This window comes from Phyllobates terribilis, unplaced genomic scaffold (assembly GCF_046119375.1).
Source record: "Phyllobates terribilis strain yellow unplaced genomic scaffold, ASM4611937v1 Scaffold_4__5_contigs__length_816908805, whole genome shotgun sequence".
Taxonomy (NCBI): Eukaryota; Metazoa; Chordata; class Amphibia; order Anura; family Dendrobatidae; genus Phyllobates; species Phyllobates terribilis.
Genome location: NW_027362764.1, coordinates 631,399,770 through 631,418,887, shown reverse-complemented (window position 1 = coordinate 631,418,887; position 19,118 = coordinate 631,399,770). Strand labels below are relative to the sequence as shown.

The 19,118-nt window shown below is 46.4% G+C and overlaps 1 protein-coding gene across 3 annotated transcripts in view; it reads right to left on the bottom strand.

The window, feature by feature from the left end:
- The window catches only part of NKAIN3 (sodium/potassium transporting ATPase interacting 3), a 1,182,278-nt gene that overhangs the window by 1,113,041 nt on the left and 50,119 nt on the right, over positions 1-19,118 (bottom strand). For 2 of the 3 annotated variants that reach the window (XM_073679352.1, XM_073679350.1), the window contains exon 2: positions 17,687-17,776. The exons of the other annotated variant lie outside the window; for it this stretch is intronic. In XM_073679352.1, the coding sequence (XP_073535453.1) occupies positions 17,687-17,776 (90 nt within the window). The remainder of the gene's footprint in view (positions 1-17,686; positions 17,777-19,118) is intronic. 3 annotated transcript variants of the gene reach the window in all.

Sequence of the window (19,118 nt, the reverse complement as noted above, 5' to 3'; positions counted from 1 at the left end):
CATGCACCCGTGCTTGACTGGCAAACCGGAGAAGTCCTTCGCTGGGGACAAGACTGTCATAAAACCTGTCTGGTTCCCGTCCATTCCGTCCGTCCCTCTCCTATCCCAGCTAATCTACCTGGACTTCCGATTCCTTATGGGTCTTGTGCTGATGTCTTTGATATGGAGGAGGCAGAGACATTACCACCTCATAGACCATGTGACTGCCCCATCGATCCCGCCAGAGTAATGCAGGTGGCTCCCGTGAGTCTAAATTGTCTCCCTCCTGGTAAGACGTTCGTATCGGTACCTGATCGGGAGAGGATCCTACACTGGGGTCATTCGTCTAAACTAGCTGGCCACGCCGGTCAGAAAAAGACCCTCCAGCTTATTACCCGGCACTACTGGTGGCCTAACCTGCACAAGGATGTTATGGACTTTGTTTCTGCCTGTGTGTCCTGCGCCCGCAACAAGGTTCCGAGACATCTGTCGGCCGGCCGCCTTCTTCCTCTGCCAGCACCTGCTGCCCCCTGGCAGCATATAGCGATGGACTTCGTAACTGATCTGCCCGTCTCTGCCGGTTGTACGGTCATTTGGGTGGTCGCTGACCGCTTTTCCAAGATGGCTCACTTCATTCCCCTGCCAGGTCTTCCGTCTGCACCCGAGCTGGCTAGAGTCTTTATCCGCCACATCTTCCGTCTTCATGGCCTGCCCCGTCACATCGTGTCGGATCGAGGAGTACAGTTCACTTCTCGTTTCTGGAGAGCCACTTGTAAATTGCTAGACGTCACTCTGGACTTCTCCTCCGCTTACCACCCACAGTCTAATGGTCAAGTGGAGCGGATCAATCAGAACCTGACCAGTTACCTCCGGCACTTCGTTAATGCTCACCATTCTGACTGGGTGGATCTCCTGCCATGGGCCGAATTCTCGTACAACAATCACGAGAGCGAGTCTTCCTCCATATGGGAGAGTACCCGGTCCGCACTCCTTCTGTCATCCGAGCGTATGAAAAGGCACGCTGACAAAGGACGTCTGGATCCTCCTCAATTCCGTCCTGGGGATAAAGTCTGGCTCTCGTCCAAATATGTCCGGCTCAAGATCCCTTCCTATAAGTTGGGGCCTCGGTTCATCGGCCCACTGGAGGTTATCAGTCAGATCAACCCGGTGGCCTATAAATTGAAACTCCCGGCCAACTTACGGATCCCTAACTCCTTCCATGTATCTCTCCTCAAACCTGTGGTACTTAACTCTTTTTCTAAGTCTACAGGTACGCCTCTTGCTCCGGTTTCTGCTGAGGACGAGTTTGAGGTAGAGAACATTCTTGCCACCAAAAGGGTAAGAGGAAAGACCTTTTTCTTGGTAGATTGGAGGGGGTTTGGTCCTGAGGAGAGAACGTGGGAGCCCCGGGAGAATATCCATGCCCCTCTCATCCTAGCTAAATTTCTGTCTGGCCTAAAAAAGGGGGGGCCTAAAGGGGGGGGTACTGTAGCGCTGGCGTCCCTGCCCTCTGCTAGGCAGGGACGCTGCTCCCCTCACCGCTCCGCTGTCAGCGCGCGCTCCGTCCCGGCGTCCTCTCCCCGCTCTGCTGTCAGCGCGCGCTCCGTCCCGGCGTCCTCCTCCTGCTCTGCTGTCTGCGCGCGCTCCGTCCCGGCGTCCTCCTCCTGCTCTGCTCTCAGCGCGCGCTCCTTCCCGGCCCCTGTGCTTAGGGCGCGCGCGCGCGCGCTCCCCTCCTCTTAAAGGGGCCGCGCGCGCCGCCCTAAAGAGTCCCCGGCCAATGGCCGGAGGACTTCATCATATATAAGGCACCTCCTCCAAAATGGAGGTGCCCGAGCAATGTTGTTTGCACCTGTGTCTCACCTGTGCTTCAGCCCTCAGGTCCCGTTGCCAGTTTCCTGCCAGTTTCCTGCCAGTTTCCTGCTAGTTACCTGCCAGTTACCTGCCTGATTCCTGCCTGAATACTTGTTACCTGTCTGCCTGCCTGAGGTCCGACGGTCTGCCTTACTACTCCGGTCAGTCTGTCTATGGACCAGCTTGCCCGCTCACCTGGGAGCGCTTCTCCGTTATCTGCCTGCTTGCCAGCCCGGAGGCTCCGTTGTCACGTGCTGTGACCACCAGCTATCTCAGAGACTCTTGCCCGCTCACCTGGGAGCGCATCTCCGTTACCTGCCTGCTTGCCAGCCCGGAGGCTCCGTTGTCACGTGCTGTGACCACCAGCTATCTCAGAGACTCTTGCCCGCTCACCTGGGAGCGCATCTCCGTTACCTGCCTGCTTGCCAGCCCGGAGGTCCCGTTGTCACGTGCGGTGACCACCAGCTATTCCAGAGACTCTTGCCCGCTCACCTGGGAGCGCTTCTCCGTTACCCACCTGCCTGCCAGCCCGGAGGTTCCGCCGTCACGTGCCGTGACCACCTGCTATTCCAGAGACTCTCGCTTGCTCACCTGGGAGCACACATCTACCATCTGCCTGCTAGCCTACCCGGAGGCTCTGCCATCACAGGTCGTACCTACCCCTTACCCAGAGACTGCCCTGATCACTTGCCGTAACTCCCTGTCCGTTCACCCAGAGACTGCCACCCGCTCCCTTACAAGGGCCGCCCCCTTGTATAGTAGCTCAGAGGTTCCGCCTCCCGGACCCGTTACAGTCCATAACATTCCTTATGGGCGTAACATTCACAGGTCTTGGCACTTCCAGCCTTTTTCCAAACTAAGAGCCAAGATGTGAGCACCACGCGCCTTTTTAGTGAGCTCTCAAAGCTGGTGGGTAATGAAGCTGAAAAAACATCTCAAATCCTGAACTGTCTTCATGCAATTGGAGAGGAGCCTTCTCTTTTCACTCCAGCACCTGGTCTCTTAGTACTTTACTCTTCTCTCTTCTCTTATCTAGAAGGTTTTCTATGAAATTCTGTCATTTTGGTAAAAAATTATACGTCTCAATGGGAATATCCAAAACAGAAAAACTCTGTATTGGAGCCGCAGCAGTGATCACTGATGGCCGCAGGTGGACTTCCCAGCATACTAGCAAACAGATGATATAGAAGGATACAGTTGTGCTCAAAAGTTTACATACCCCGCCAGAATTTTTCCTTTCTTGGCCTTGTTTCAGAGAATATGAATGAAAACAAAAAAACTTTTTCTCCACTCATGGTTATTGGTTGGGTGAAGCCATTTATTGTCAAACTACTGTGTTTTATTTTTTTAATTCTTAATGACAACCAAAAACATCACCATTTTCTCATATGGTAAAGCTGCCCATTCTTCTTGGCAAAATGCCTCCAGTTCCTGTAAATTCTTGGGCTGTCTAGCATGAACTACCCACTTGAGATCTCCCCAGAGTGGCTCAATGATACTGAGGTCAGGAGACTGAGATAGCCACTCCAGAACCTTCACTTTGTTCTGCTGTAGCCAATGACAGGTCAAGTTGGCCTTGTGTTTCCGGGCTGATGAGTGCAAATTTGCCTCCACTATTTGCTGATAACGTGCTGCATTCATCTTTCCTTCAACTTTTACCAAGTTTCCTGTGCCTTTGTAGCTTACACATCCCCAAAACATCAGCGATCCACCTCCGTGCTTTACTGTAGGAATGGTGTTCCTTTCATCATAGGCCGTGTTGACCTCTCTCCAAATGTAACATTTATGGTTTATGGTTGTGGCCAAAAAGTTCAATTTTGGTCTCATCACTCCAAATTGCCTTGTTCCAGAAGTTTTGAGGTTTGTCTCTGTGCTGTTTGGCGTATTGTAGGCGAGATACTTTGTGGTATTTGCGCAGTAATGGCTTTCTTCTGGCGACCATGCAGCCCATTTTTCTTCAAGTGCCTCCTTATTGTGCATCTTGAAACAGCCACACCGCTAGTTTTCAGAGAGTCCTGAATTTCAGCTGATGTTATTTGTGGGTTTTTCTTTGCATCCCGAACTATTTTCCTGGCAGTTGTGGCTGAAGTTTTTGTACCTGACCGTGGTTTGGTTTTTACAGAGCCCCTGATTTTCCATTTGTTAATCACAGTTTGAATGCTGCTGACTGGCATTATCAATTCCTTGGATATTTTTTTTGTATCCCTTTTCTGTGTTATACAGTTCAACTACCATTTCTCGTAGATCCGTTGACAATTCTTTTGATTTCCCCATGACTCACAATCCAGAAACGTCAGTGGCCGGATGAAAGATGCAAAAGTCTGTCTGGATCCCAGAAACTCACTCAGCTTTTATGCACACACACTGATTACAAGCAAACAGGTCATAGGTGTGGATGTTATTTTTAGTAGCCATTCAAACCCATTTGTGTCAAATTCTGTGCATGTTATCAGGCCAAAATCACCAGGGTATGTGAACTTTTGATCAGGATAATTTTGATGTTTTTGGTTGTCATTAAGATTAAAGAGAAAACACAGTAGTTTGAAAATAAATGGGTTCACCCAACCAATAACCATGAGTGGAGAAAAAGTTTTTTGTTATCATTCATATTCTCTGAAACAATGCCAAGAAAAGAAAAATTCTGCTGGGGTATGTAAACTTTTGAGCACAATTCTATATAGAAGACTTGAGTCCGCCAGAGAAGTGGCTCTTATAAAGCAGCAATCCAATTTGGCTCATTTTAGATATTTATATGCCCTAACGGTGTATATGGACATGGGAACCAGCTACTCCAAACTAAGAGTGATACAAAGATGTCTGATCAGGAAATCCTATCTTCAGGTCATGTGTATATTTGTAATGCTCAATCTCAAGAAGATGATGTTAATGCACATCAGACATGTAATAATTTGCTAATACATCTGCACAGTTAGCTGCCTATTATCAAATTCTAAGGACATCAGATAAGTGAGATTTTCTGCAGCCAGACCGGCTGATCACTGGACCAACTTTACTAAAGGGGTTGTCATTATAATTTTAAAGGAAATTGTCTATAATACCTAATATATTCTTTAGTGACCTAAACCTAAGAGAATTTATTAGGTTAGTTTGTTGCAGCTTTATATCATATATTGATATTTATGCTATGAAAATTGCATTCAAAGTCTCCTGCAGCAAGATGAGGTGTAGAAGTTGTAAAGACAGGCTTAGTTCTTGAATTATCAACCTTTATAATTCTCCGAGGATATCACACCAGTATGGAGGTTAGGCAGGTTTTTTTTTATATATATTTTCATTACCTTCAACTGTAGACTGCTACAGTCAATACAATATATTACAGAAGAATAACTAATATACCGCCCAGGGGAGACTGTGGTAGAAAATACTAATAAAGAAGACAGAATAAAGTAGGAAAACAAAGGTTCTTCTGTGTGATTATGTACTGAAGACATCAGGTTGGCATTACAAGATATTACACAATTTATTTCTCCCGTTGACAATAGTCTGACTTTGTAAAGGTCACAAAACCTATAAATTTCATCTTCTCATGGTAAGTTGTATTGCTCCGCTAATTAACAATATTTGTCTGGCAAATCAATATCAAAGCTTTAATACAGGACTTCATGTGGTTAATCGATAGTGACCGGATTTCACTAAATGTATCTGGGCATACCCTATAAAAGTATATCAGATTTACCAAAGGTGAAGTCTCCGTGACCACTAAGAGCTACATGTGAGTGGTACAGGACTCTGAAGATATCCATTTCATTGCTATTATTTTACAGGGAGGAAAGTGAGACTTAGTGGTAAAAGCTTTTAGGTATTTATTAGACTCTTCATTGTGAAGAACATGAGGATGTACTGAGAAATGTATGAAGTGCTCTTCTGCGACTACTTAGGAAAGAAAGATGGGGTAAGCCCGCCATCCACCTCTATGAAGGATCAGTCACAGACATTAAAGGGATCTTGTCATGTCCAGAAATGCTGCACATATAGGGTTAATATGCAAATAAATAGAGATAAAATAATCTCTGGATGCCTTATCGGAAAGAGTGGCCACATGGTAAAAAGGAACTTATACCCTCCCTGCTGCCACTCACTTCCAGTTATCGGGGCGGTGCAGGAAGCGGGTACAGTCACCAATCACAATACACTGAGTGTGGCTGTAATCACTGGTGTAGCTGGCGAGAAGCTTTGACAACTTTACACCAATAGTGTTGCTCCAGCCAGAGGCTCATGTACATTTCTGGTTTAATTTACACCTCTTTTGTGATGCAAATTTTGATGAATTAGCTTGGGGGGCTTCACTATGCCCCATCTACCCCAGCTCTGTCTACTTTTGCAGAGCCAAACTATATCTAGTGTCCGGAGAGCTGCAGGCAAGAGCCCTCCTCCTTTCACCTAAACCGTTTCGGGGTAAACCCGTTCGGGGCGGGTGATCGAAGATTGGGTAGGACACTCACACAGATATACATATATCTAGTGTCCGGAGAACTGCGGACGAGAGTTCTCCTCCTTTCATCTGGCCGTTCGAGACTCCCCGACGGGAAGGGGTGAAATAAAGTCAGTGGAACAGCAGCTGAGGTCCGGACTCGTGCTGTACATAAATGAAGGATCTTTTTGTCAGTTGTAGTGATTAATCAATGTTACCGTGGAGCAGAAAGAATTGGTCTCCCCTGGAGGAGGTGAGAGGGAAAGAGAGAGAAAGAGAGAGAAAGAGAGAGAAAGAGAGAGAGAAAGAGAGAGAGAAAGAGAGAGAGAGAGAGACAGGAGGGAGAGGATGTGATGAATATCATGATCAGTCGAGAGGGGAACAGATCATTTAAGAATGCACTGAAAGTGTTTTAAGGTGGTAAACTTTCCCGTGCAGGGCAGACTTAACCCTGCGTTGTGGGACGAAGGAATTTGCCACAATAGAGGAAAATTAGTTGATTGTGGATTGTTGGAAGATGCTGAAAACTTTAGGAAAGTGGCACATGAGATTTGTGATGAAGGATATGTTGAAATAGAGGAGAAGATGAAGCCTGGTTATTTCAATTACTTTTATGTCAAGAAATGAAAATTATCTAGCACTGTGACAAAAACTGGTTGTTTTGTGCTACAAAATGAAGCTGATGGGGAAAAAGTACAGGAGGAAGTAGGTCCCCCTTCCCAACTTATGTGTCAGAGAGACCCAGGAACTCTTCCCTATTCACCCTCTCCCAAACTGGGGAAATAGAACATGGACACGAGTATCAGGAGGTGGCGTCTGTTTTACTGAATGGTCCTTCGGTATTCTCCACTATACTGAGAATAGGCATGGGGAGTATACCACAACAGCAGGTTGGGATCACTGTAAACGCAGCAAATGCGAAACTGCAGCATGGGTAGAAGATGTTAAATGCAGCAAGGAAGAGATAATGGAATGTTGAAAAATAAAGTGAATGCATGTGAAAAAAAGGGTTGCGCTGAGTTTGTTGACAGAAACTGGTGTAAGAATGCTAAAAGTCACAACATATTTGCAAAACTTTGAGTCGAGAAAAATATTTTTTATGACATTTTAACGACTTTTACAGCAGAAAACTGGCAACAACTGGTGTAATATAATCTTAATTCCAAAAGCACTCAAGAATATAAGAATGCATAAAGATGTATCAAGGATTTGCTAAAGGTCTCCAATATCTAGCTTTCAACGTGTGGCTGAGAACTATGCGAAAAACATTCATCTAGTACAGCCATAGACAATAATACTGCGGAAATAATACTGTGAAAAAGTTTTTTGCTTTGGAAAGAATTGGTCATTTAAAATGTATCATTAAAAGTGAATTGATGAAATGAAAAAAAAAAATAGTCACAACATTGTAAAAAAAATACTGTTTTTAATGAGTAATATTGTCATTTATCAAGCACTGTTCCTATTTTGTTCATGGTGCACATTCATGCAGGATAATCCACCAATATATCTGTCAAACATATAACAGAGAGAGAGTTATTTATAATTTTTTCCAACTCAAACATTCAGGTCCCCATTGTTTTCAATGGGGTTCGTGTTCCAGTTCAAGTTAGGGTAAAATTCTGGCACCCGAACCGAACTTTGGACTAAAGTTTGGGTTGGGTACCAGGACCTGTACTTCCACGGGTCAGCTCATCCCTACTCACATTGTATAAAAATACAATGTACAGTAATTTTTGTGGAATCCCTTGAATTTAGTAAAGTGAGAAAGAAAAGGTCGACTGACATATTCTGGCTAAATGTATGCTAAAAGATTGTTAAAGGGAATCTGTCACCAGGTTTTTGCCAAGTAATCTAAGAGCAACATACCATATTTTTCAGACTATAAGATGAACTTTTTTCCTCCAAAATTTTGGAGAAAAAAGGGGTGTGCGTCTTATAGTCCGAATGTTGGGGAGGGGTTGTATATATACAGTACAGAAAAAAAGTTTGGACACACCTTCTCATTTAAAGATTTTTCTGTATTTTCATGACTGTGAAAAGTGTACATTCACACTGAAGGCATCAAAACTATGAATTAACACATGTGGAATTATATACTTAACAAAAAAGTGTGAAACAACTGAAAATATGTCTTATATTCTAGGTTCTTCAAAGTAGCCAACTTTCGCTTTGGTGACTGCTTTGCACACTCTTGGCATTCTCTTGATGAGCTTCAAGAGATAGTCACCGGAAATGGTTTTCACTTCAAAGGTGTGCCCTGTCAGGTTTAATAAGTGGGATTTCTTGCCTTATAAATGGGGTTGGGACCATCAGTTGTGTTGTGCAGAACTCTGGTGCATACACAGCTGATAGTCCTACTGAATAGACTGTTAGAATTTGTATTATGGCAAGAAAAAAGCAGCTAAGTAAAGAAAAACGAGTGGCCATCATTACTTTAGGAAATGAAGGTCAGTAAGTGCAAAAAATTGGGAAAACTTTGAAAGTGTCCCCAAGTGCAGTTGCAAAAACCATCAAGTGCTACAAAGAAACTAGCTCACATGAGGACCGCCCCAGGAAAGGAAGACCAAGAGTCACCTCTGCTTCTGAGGATAAGTTTATCCGAATCACCAGCCTCAGAAATCGCAGGTTAACAGCAGCTCAGATTAGAGACCAGGTCAATGCCACACAGAGTTCTAGCAGCAGACACATCTCTTCAACAACTGTTAAGAGGAGACTTTGTGCAGCAGGCCTTCATGGTAAAATAGCTGCTAGGAAACCACTGCTAAGGACAGGCAACAAGCAGAAGAGACTTGTTTGAGCTAAAGAACACAAGGAATGGACATTAGACCAGTGGAAATCTGTGCTTTGGTCTTATGAGTCCAAATTTGAGATCTTTGGTTCCAACCACCGTGTCTTTGTGCGACGCAGAAAAGGTGAACGGATGGACTCTACATGCCTGGCTCGCACCGTGAAGCATGGAGGAGGAGGTGTGATGGTGTGGGGGTGCTTTGCTGGTGACACTGGTGGGGATTTATTCAAAATTGAAGGCATACTGAACCAGCATGGCTACCACAGCATCTTGCAGCGGCATGCTATTCCATCCGGTTTGCGTTTAGTTGGACCATCATTTATTTTTCAACAGGATAATGACCCCAAACGCACCTCCAGGCTGTGTAAGGGCTATTTGGCCAAGAAGAAGAATGATGGGGTGCTACGCCAGATGACCTGGCCTCCATAGTCACCAGACCTGAACCCAATCGAGATGGTTTGAGGTGAGCTGGAGCGCAGAGTGAAGGCAAAAGGGCCAACAAGTGCTAAGCATCTCTGGGAACTCCTTCAAGATTGTTGGAAGACCATTTCCGGTGACTACCTCTTGAAGCTCATCAAGAGAATGGCAAGAGTGTGCAAAGCAGTCATCAAAGCAAGAGGTGGCTACTTTGAAGAACCTAGAATATAAGACATATTTTCAGTTGTTTCACACTTTTTTGTTAAGTATATAATTCCACATGTGTTAATTCATAGTTTTGATGCCTTCAGTGTGAATGTACAATTTTCATAGTTATGAAAATGCAGAAAAATCTTTAAATGAGAAGGTGTGTCCAAACTTTTGGTCTGTACTGTATGTGGGGGGCGTGGGGAGCACTGAATATTCATGCTCCTTAATAGCGGCACATAGCATAGCCGCAGCGCGGCTCCTGCTGTTGCCGGAATCGCCTGTGCCCGCTGTTAAAGGGCATGAATATTCAGCCTCTCTCCACGCCCATGGGCGTGGGGAGGCGGTGAATATTCATGCCCTTTAATAAGCGGGCACACGAGATAGCCCGGCAGCAGCAGGAGCCGCGCTGTGGCTACGCTGTGTGCCGGCTATGAAGGAGCATGAAGTCACTGCTCCCCGCGCACACAGTCCCGGCGTGGGGAGCAGTGACTTCCGGCAGCTGATCTATCCTTGTGAGCCGCGCAAGGTAATGACGCCATGCGCGGCTCACATGGCGAGATCAGTGTGGGCAGACAGGACGCAGCGCTGGAGGAGAGAAGAAAGGTGAGTAGGAGTGTTTATTTTTTTTTTATGCGCAGCATGATGGGGATTAGGGGGACCATACATACCAGAGTAAGGATGAGGGGGCCATACATACCAGGGTAACGCTGAGGGGGGCATACATAACAGGATAAAGATGAGGGGGCCATACATAACAGGATAAAGATAAGGGGACCATACATACCAGGATAATGCTGATGGGGGCATATATAACAGGATAAAGATGAGGGGGCCATACATACCAGGATAACGCTGAGGGAGGCATATATAACAGGATAAAGATGAGGGGGCCATACATACCAGGATAATGTTGAGGGGGGCATACATAACAGGATAAAGATGAGGGGGCCATACATACCAGGATAACACTGAGGGGGGCATACATAACAGGATAAAGATGAGGGGGCCATACATACCAGGATAAGGATGAGGGGCCATACATACCAGGATAAGGATGAGGGGTGCCATGCATACCAGGATAGGGATTAGGGGTGCCATGCATATCAGGATAGGGATGAGGGGTGCCATGCATACCAAGATAGGGATTAGGGGTGCCATGCATACCAGGATAGAGATTAGGGGTGCCATGCATACCAGGACAGGGATGAGGGGTGCCATGCATACCAGGACAGGGATGAGGGGTGCCATGAATATCAGGATAGGGATGAGGGGTGCCATGCATACCAGGATGGGGATTACTGTGACATGCATACCAGGATAGGGATGAGGGGTGCCATGCATACCAGGATGGGGATTGCTGTGCTATGCATACCCGGATAGGGATGAGGGGTGCCATGCATACCAGGATTGGGGATGAGGGGTGCCATGCATACCAGGATTGGGGATGAGGGGTGCCATGCATACCAGGATAGGGATTAGGGGTGCCATGCATACCAGGATAGGGATTAGGGGTGCCATGCATACCAGGATACGGATGAGGGGTGTCATGCATACCAGGATTGGGGATGAGGGGTGCCATGCATACCAGGATTGGGGATGAGGGGTGCCATGCATACCAGGATAGGGATGAGGGGTGCCATGCATACCAGGATAAGGCTGAGGGGTGCCATGCATACCAGAATGGAGGGGTTCCATGAATACCGGGATGGAGGGATGCCAGGCATACCAGGATGGGGATGGGGACCACGTATAAAAGGAAGGGGGGGTATGTATACCAGGATGGGGGATATTGTCAAAATTGGGCGACATTACCCCTATACCAGTGTCAGCAGAAGACCCCCTCCCCCTTAAAAGTGCATCATGAACACATTTTTTGCTTATATATTTTTTTTTTCCTCCTCTAAAACCTAGGTGTGTCTTATGGTCCGATGCATCTTATAGTCCGAAAAATACGGTAATGTACAAACAGAGACCCTGATTTCAGCAATGTCTCACTTACTAAGATGCTTGCTCTAGGTTTCATAAAATCACTGTTTTATCAGCAGAAGATTATCACTAAAGGACTAGTTGTCTTGTGTCATGTAGTCCTTCTGTCCAACAATAGCTACCCATACAAACACTTATCTTGCATATAATTGTTTTTAACTGGACAGGGTGACGCTAGTCCAGATTAGGGGGTCGGTCACTTCTTCCCCCTTTCCCTAGTGTCTGGGCTTCCTTTCCCTTTCCCCTCTGTGTTGCACTCACACCTGGCGTGACTCTTTGTGTTGCACTCACACCTGGCATGACAGATAACAGCTATGCTCATGATATAATGAGTGGTGACTATTACAGCCCTCTGCACTGTCCTGGTGACAGGAAGAATATACAGTACCTTCATTTTTCCTTGTAGCAATTCTTCCATTATTTAAACTCTATTTACCTGCAAATTACTATTAAAATGTGCAGGTAACCTTAAAATCATTAAAAAATACATAAAATTAAGCAACTTTACAAGTAACCTTGAATAAAAATATCTTTGCATAATATTAGTGCCACAATAAATATAATCCCCAATAAATCTAGTGCGCCGTATGAAACCGTAGGCAAGTGTTACTTTCCTGTGCTTCCTCTTTTGCTGTCTGTAGGTCAGCAAAAAAAAAAGTAAGATAAGACTTAAGATCAAGCTCTATGTGTAAACTTTAACCATGGAGACTTGTAGTTCTATGAACAAGCTGTTTATTTTTAAAGGTCATTTTTTTTGTCATTTCGCACTTCTTATAACCAATTATTTGAAGTGTTTGTCTGGGACTTTAATAAATGTTTCTCATACCTGTATAATTTCAAAATTAAAGAAGCACTCCTCCCATCAAAGTTTTTATTTTCTTGATGTATTGATGTCATATTATATAGCACTGTAGACTTACAATTGCTCATTTTGCCTTTCTACCCAGTTAATTGTTCTATTTTCCATCCGGTCCATAACATCACGTGATTAATAACAGACTAGCTGAATCCTTCTAAGTTTTATGTAGAATCAGGAAGTCTTTTTTCTCTGTATAAGTCATCATTAGAACTACAATTCAGTCCAGCCCGACCTCAACTTCAGTTCCTGACCCAGCTGCTCCACTCCTCCCTCCAGCCAGGGACTTTGCAGTGATGTAGAATTGTAGTTCTAATGATGACTCATGAAGGGAAAAAAGACTTCCTGTTTCTACATAGAGTTTAGAAGTAGAGATGAGCGAACCCAAACCGAACTCCAGCTATAGCTGGGGGTGGAAGGAGATGTGCACTAGTCAACCTCCGCTAGTACTCTAAAGACAAAGGGGAAGACAACACAGGGGAACAACAACTCAGCTTTAGAAGAACTCCAATAGGGCACACGGAAAAAGACTCCAGAGAGGATGTGATGCTGCTTCAGCCAAGTTCCAAGTAGGAATGAATATAACCGGCGACGCCCACCTAGATTCACCAGGTAGAGTACAGACCAAAAGTTTGGACACACCTTCTCATTTAAAGATTTTTCTGTATTTTCATGACTATGAAAATTGTACATTCACACTGAAGGCATCAAAACTATGAATTAACACATGTGGAATTATATACTTAACAAAAAATGTGTGAAACAACTGAAAATATGTCTTATATTCTAGGTTCTTCAAAGTAGCCACCTCTTGCTTTGATGACTGCTTTGCACACTCTTGCCATTCTCTTGATGAGCTTCAAGAGTTAGTCACCGGAAATGGTCTTCCAACAATCTTGAAGGAGTTCCCAGAGATGCTTAGCACTTGTTGGCCCTTTTGCCTTCATTCTGCGCTCCAGCTCACACCAAACCATATCGATTGGGTTCAGGTCTGGTGACTGTGGAGGCCAGGTCATCTGGCGTAACACCCCATCACTCTCCTTCTTGGTCAAATAGCCCTTACACAGCCTGGAGGTGTGTTTGGGGTCATTGTCCTGTTGAAAAATAAATGATGGTCCAACTAAACGCAAACCGGATGGAATAGCATGCCGCTGCAAGATGCTGTGGTAGCCATGCTGGTTCAGTATGCCTTCAATTTTGAATAAATCCCCAACAGTGTCACCAGCAAAGCACCCCCACACCATCACACCTCCTCCTCCATGCTTCACGGTGCAAACCAGGCATGTAGAGTCCATCCGTTCACCTTTTCTGTGTCGCACAAAGACACGGTGGTTGGAACCAAAGATCTCAAATTTGGACTCATCAGACCAAAGCACAGATTTCCACTGGTCTAATGTCCATTCCTTGTGTTCTTTAGCCCAAACAAGTCTCTTCTGCTTGTTGCCTGTCCTTAGCAGTGGTTTACTAGCAGCTATTTTACCATGAAGGCCTGCTGCACAAAGTCTCCTCTTAACAGTTGTTGAAGAGCTGTGTCTGCTGCTAGAACTCTGTGTGGCATTGACCTGGTCTCTAATCTGAGCTGCTGTTAACCTGCGATTTCTGAGGCTGGTGACTCGGATAAACTTATCCTCAGAAGCAGAGGTGACTCTTGGTCTTCCTTTCCTGGGGCGGTCCTCATGTGAGCTAGTTTCTTTGTAGCGCTTGATGGTTTTTGCAACTGCACTTGGGGACACTTTCAAAGTTTTCCCAATTTTTCTGACTGACTGACCTTCATTTCTTAAAGTAATGATGGCCACTCGTTTTTCTTTAATTAGCTGCTTTTTTCTTGCCATAATACAAATTCTAACAGTCTATTCAGTAGGACTATCACCTATGTATCCACCTGACTTCTGCCCAACACAACTGATGGTCCCAACCCCATTTACAAGACAAGAAATCCCACTTATTAAACCTGACAGGGCACACCTGTGAAGTGAAAACCATTTCAGGTGACTACCTCTTGAAGCTCATCAAGAGAATGCCAAGAGTGTGAAAAGCAGTTATCAAAGCAAAAGGTGACTACTTTGAAGAACCTAGAATATAAGACATATTTTCAGTTGTTTCACACTTTTTTGTTAAGTATATAATTCCACATGTGTTAATTCATAGTTTTGATGCCTTCAGTGTGAATGTACAATTTTCAAAGTCATGAAAATACAGAAAAATCTTTAAATGAGAAGGTGTGTCCAAACTTTTTGTCTGTACTGTATATATATGTAGCGCCCCGAGGGTTCGGCCGCTACAGGGGTATTGCACCTCAACCAGAGGTGTGATATTCCACTCCCGGGTAAGGATGGAGTGTGGACCAGGGCTCGGTAGGCTGCATGCATCACACACACCCAATTTACGGGGGACAGCTCTGCGGTGCTCCCATTAGACAGTAATGCAGGCACGACAGAACATGTCCCTGGCTGGAGTGAGGAGGGGGGAGGAAAACCCAGTGATGTAGGAGCAGGAGGGGACGGTCTCTGGGCATAGGTAGGAGCCCATTGGTTGCAGGTCACCTGGGCTCATACACAGAGATCGAGGTATAAGAGGTGGGCACCATCTTAGAACAGTGTTCAGTGAGAGAAGGAGTTCAGCCAGAGAGGGCTGACAGGGAGCTGTGGCTCAGTCTGGGCCCAGCTCCACGAGGCAGGCCTAGGGTGAAGGCCGGAGCCAGAAGAAAGGACCAGAAACAGAAAGGAACAGAAACAGAAAGGAACAGCAAAGAAAGAGAAGTACCCAAAGTGGAGAGAGGCCCGGAGACACGAAGGTAGAAGGAACCCTAGGGACCCAGGAGATTACGGGTGACGGGTTGGCAGAACAGTTGGTAGAGGCGACTAATCCTTAACCAAGAACCGGAGGTCGTGGCCATCTCTTGGTGCTACCCCTCGCTACACCTACTAGAAAGGCACACCACATAGGGTCAGGGAGGTGATCACGAAGCGCTCCCAAGAGAAGGCCCGCGGGAGCTGGACAGACGTAGTGTCACTGGTGGGGCACGGCCAGAGAAAGGAATAGAAGGGAGACCTGTGCCACACTCTGGAATTGCCTGGGGGTTGACCGAGCCCCCGCACCTGGTAGACGTAGCACGGCTTGGGCAGTCATTGTCGGCGGAGTGACTTGGAATATAAAGAACTGTGAGTAAAGAACTTGAACTGCAACCCCACGTCTCTGTGCTTCATCGCCGCACCAGCACTACTAGTGCTGGGACGCCCGTGCACCACCACTCCCATCATCCACATTCCCTGCCCTGAGGCCATACTCTTCCCGTGGGGAGTTATCCCATCTTTAGCTGCACACACCACACCGGCCTCAGCGGACTGCCTTGCAGCGGCGGTACACCCTGACCGCAATCCACGGGTGGCGTAGTCGGACATTAAACCACAAAAACCCTATAAAGACTGCCACTGGTTTGACCACTCTGAGCCACGGGACCGGGTCGCCGCCACGGTGACTACAACCCCCAGCATCCCACAAAAGGCCCGGTTCCAGGTTCCCCACGTGGCCCAGGGGGCACGTCATATACACCCAGACTAAAAGGAGGTAGTCGCTGGGTCCTAAACACAGCCTCCTATCTAGGCAGTTTTCTGCATTTCCAAACGTGGAGATCTCCTGCAAACCATTGCAGGGCGACTGTCTGTCACCTCTGACACACCCGTGACATTATCACTCCTCTGCACATTGATTGACAGCCAGCTTTGAACGCACATGCTGCAGAGCAAGCTGCCATTCATGGTGCAGGGGGATTACAGCACTCATTGTATAGTATGCGATGTCTGGAACCATTCCCTGCATCCCCCGATGACTGGAAATGAGCAACTACAGGGAGGATATACATTGATTTTCTCCCTGTAGCTTCTGCTGTAGTAAGCCGGGCCAGATATGATTAAATGCAATTTACTTGCAGATTACCACTATACTTTAATTCCTTATTGGAAAACAATTGAAGAAAATATGGCTAATTATATATTATATACAGTATATAAAAATCAACTTTTTTAAGGAGCAACCAAGTAACAACCAATCTAATGGACAAAGATTGTCTAAGCAGATGGATGTAATATTACAGCAGTTGTAGAATTATATTTTATAAATTATATGCGCTGCACTTTCACAAAACATTTGACCTGCCACAGGGGCGGACACAGACTGTAGTGGGCCCCTGTGCAAGAAATTTTTGGGGCCCCCCCCTGCGCTTCATAAGGCAACAAAGTTATGTAAACATAACCCCCCCATGTGCATCTCTCGCCCCCCCATGTACAGCTCAACCCCCCGTGCATCTCCCATCCCCCCCATGTGCATCTCTCACCCCCCCATGTGCATCTCTCACCCCCCCCATGTGCATCTCTCACCCCCCCCCCATGTGCATCTCTCATCCCCCCCATTCCTAGTTAATTAATTGTATTTAAAACAAATAAAACTTGTTATACTTACCCCCATGCGATCCCTGCAGAATCCTGGCGCTCGTCCACGTCGCTGCCACCAGGCTCTCCTGACGTTCGGCCATGTGACGGTGCCACATACATAGCCATCAGCTTTTGTTTTGGCCAAAAGATTTTAAAGCCGCCACCACGATAAGGTAGACTCTTCTGGCCGGGCCCTACTCTAACCTATTAAAATTTTCTTAAAATATCCAATACTCTTTTTAGATATATTTTTATTTAGTTTTCTCTAAGGGAATGTGTCATATACATTTTTTTTTTAAAATGACCAATAATACCACATACAGGGAATACCGCCACACCATGACCAGACCACATATTACCACAACATAGTGACCGAATAATACCACACAGAAGGGGAAAAAACTGCCACACCATGACCAGACCACATATTACCACCACATTACTAATATTACCACCACATTACTAATATTACCATAAGTGTCATTATACACGGGAGCTCTATACATGGTATGTATAATGTAAGTGTCCAGGTAATCTAGTGATCACCAGTGACATTATACACAGGAGCTCTGTATATAGTGTCAGTGTACAGGTAATACAGTGATCACCAGTGACATTATACACAGGAGCTCTGTATATAGTGTACAGGTAATACAGTGATCACCAGTGACATTATACACAGGAGCCCAGTACATAGTATATAGTGTAAGTGTACATGTAATGCACTGACTCACTGGTGAGGTCTCTAGGTGAAGTCCTTCAGCTACGCTTTTCTCCTTCATCCAGCACAGACCGCCATCACGTCTTCCAGGCAGGACTCGTCTCTGCATAAAATAACACAGTTATCTAGAGCACATTCCCCAACTTCTACATTACGCAGCTGAATACAGACGTGCATCCACCATCAATATATGGTTAGTTATTATGCAACCTACCATTCCAAATATAAATTGTAATCCACCACGGTGCCCCCATTAACTGTAAATAGGCACTTAATATATCATTTAATTAGAACCTCTACTCTTTCCGCCAATTTGTTACCAGTTACACTCCTGCATCCGCAACGCCCCCTACTCTATACTTCCTGCTCCCCGCATTCATTATTTACATGCACCCCCTGCCCCAATTCATTATATCATGTCCGTGCTCTCCCCACCCCATCATCATTTATCATTTACTGTCCCCCACCCCACATTCATTATGTGCAGCTCGTTATCCCCCTACTCCCAATTCCCCCATGTGCAGCTCATTTTCTCCCAATTCCCCCATGTGCAGCTCTCATCCCTCCATGTGCACCTCTCTCATCCCCCTCCCCCACATGTGCACCTCTCTCATCCCCCTCCCCCACATGTGCACCTCTCTCATCCCCCTCCCCCACATGTGCACCTCTCTCATCCCCCTCCCCCACATGTGCACCTCTCTCATTCCCCTCCCCCACATGTGCACCTCTCTCATTCCCCTCCCCCACATGTGCACCTCTCTCATTCCCCTCCCCCACAAGTGCACCTCTCTCATCCCCCTCCACCACATGTGCACCTCTCTCATCCCCCTCCACCACATGTGCCCCTCTCTCATCCCCCCCATGTGCACCTCTCTCATCCCCCTCCCCCACATGTGCACCTCTCTCATTCCCCTCCCCCACATGTGCACCTCTCATTCCCCTCCCCCACATGTGCACCTCTCTCATCCCCCTCCCCCACATGTGCACCTCTCTCATCCCCCTCCCCCACATGTGCACCTCTCTCATCCCCCCCCCACATGTGCACCTCTCTCATCCCCCTCCCCCACATGTGCACCTCTCTCATTCCCCTCCCCCACATGTGCACCTCTCTCATTCCCCTCCCCCACATGTGCACCTCTCATTCCCCTCCCCCACATGTGCACCTCTCTCATCCCCCTCCCCCACATGTGCACCTCTCTCATCCCCCTCCCCCACATGTGCACCTCTCTCATCCCCCTCCCCCACATGTGCACCTCTCTCATCCCCCTCCCCCACATGTGCACATCTCTCATCCCCCTCCCCCACATGTGCCCCTCTCTCATCCCCCCCACCACATGTGCCCCTCTCTCATCCCCCCCACCACATGTGCACCTCTCTCATCCCCCCCACCACATGTGCACCTCTCTCATCCCCCTCCCCCACATGTGCACATCTCTCATCCCCCT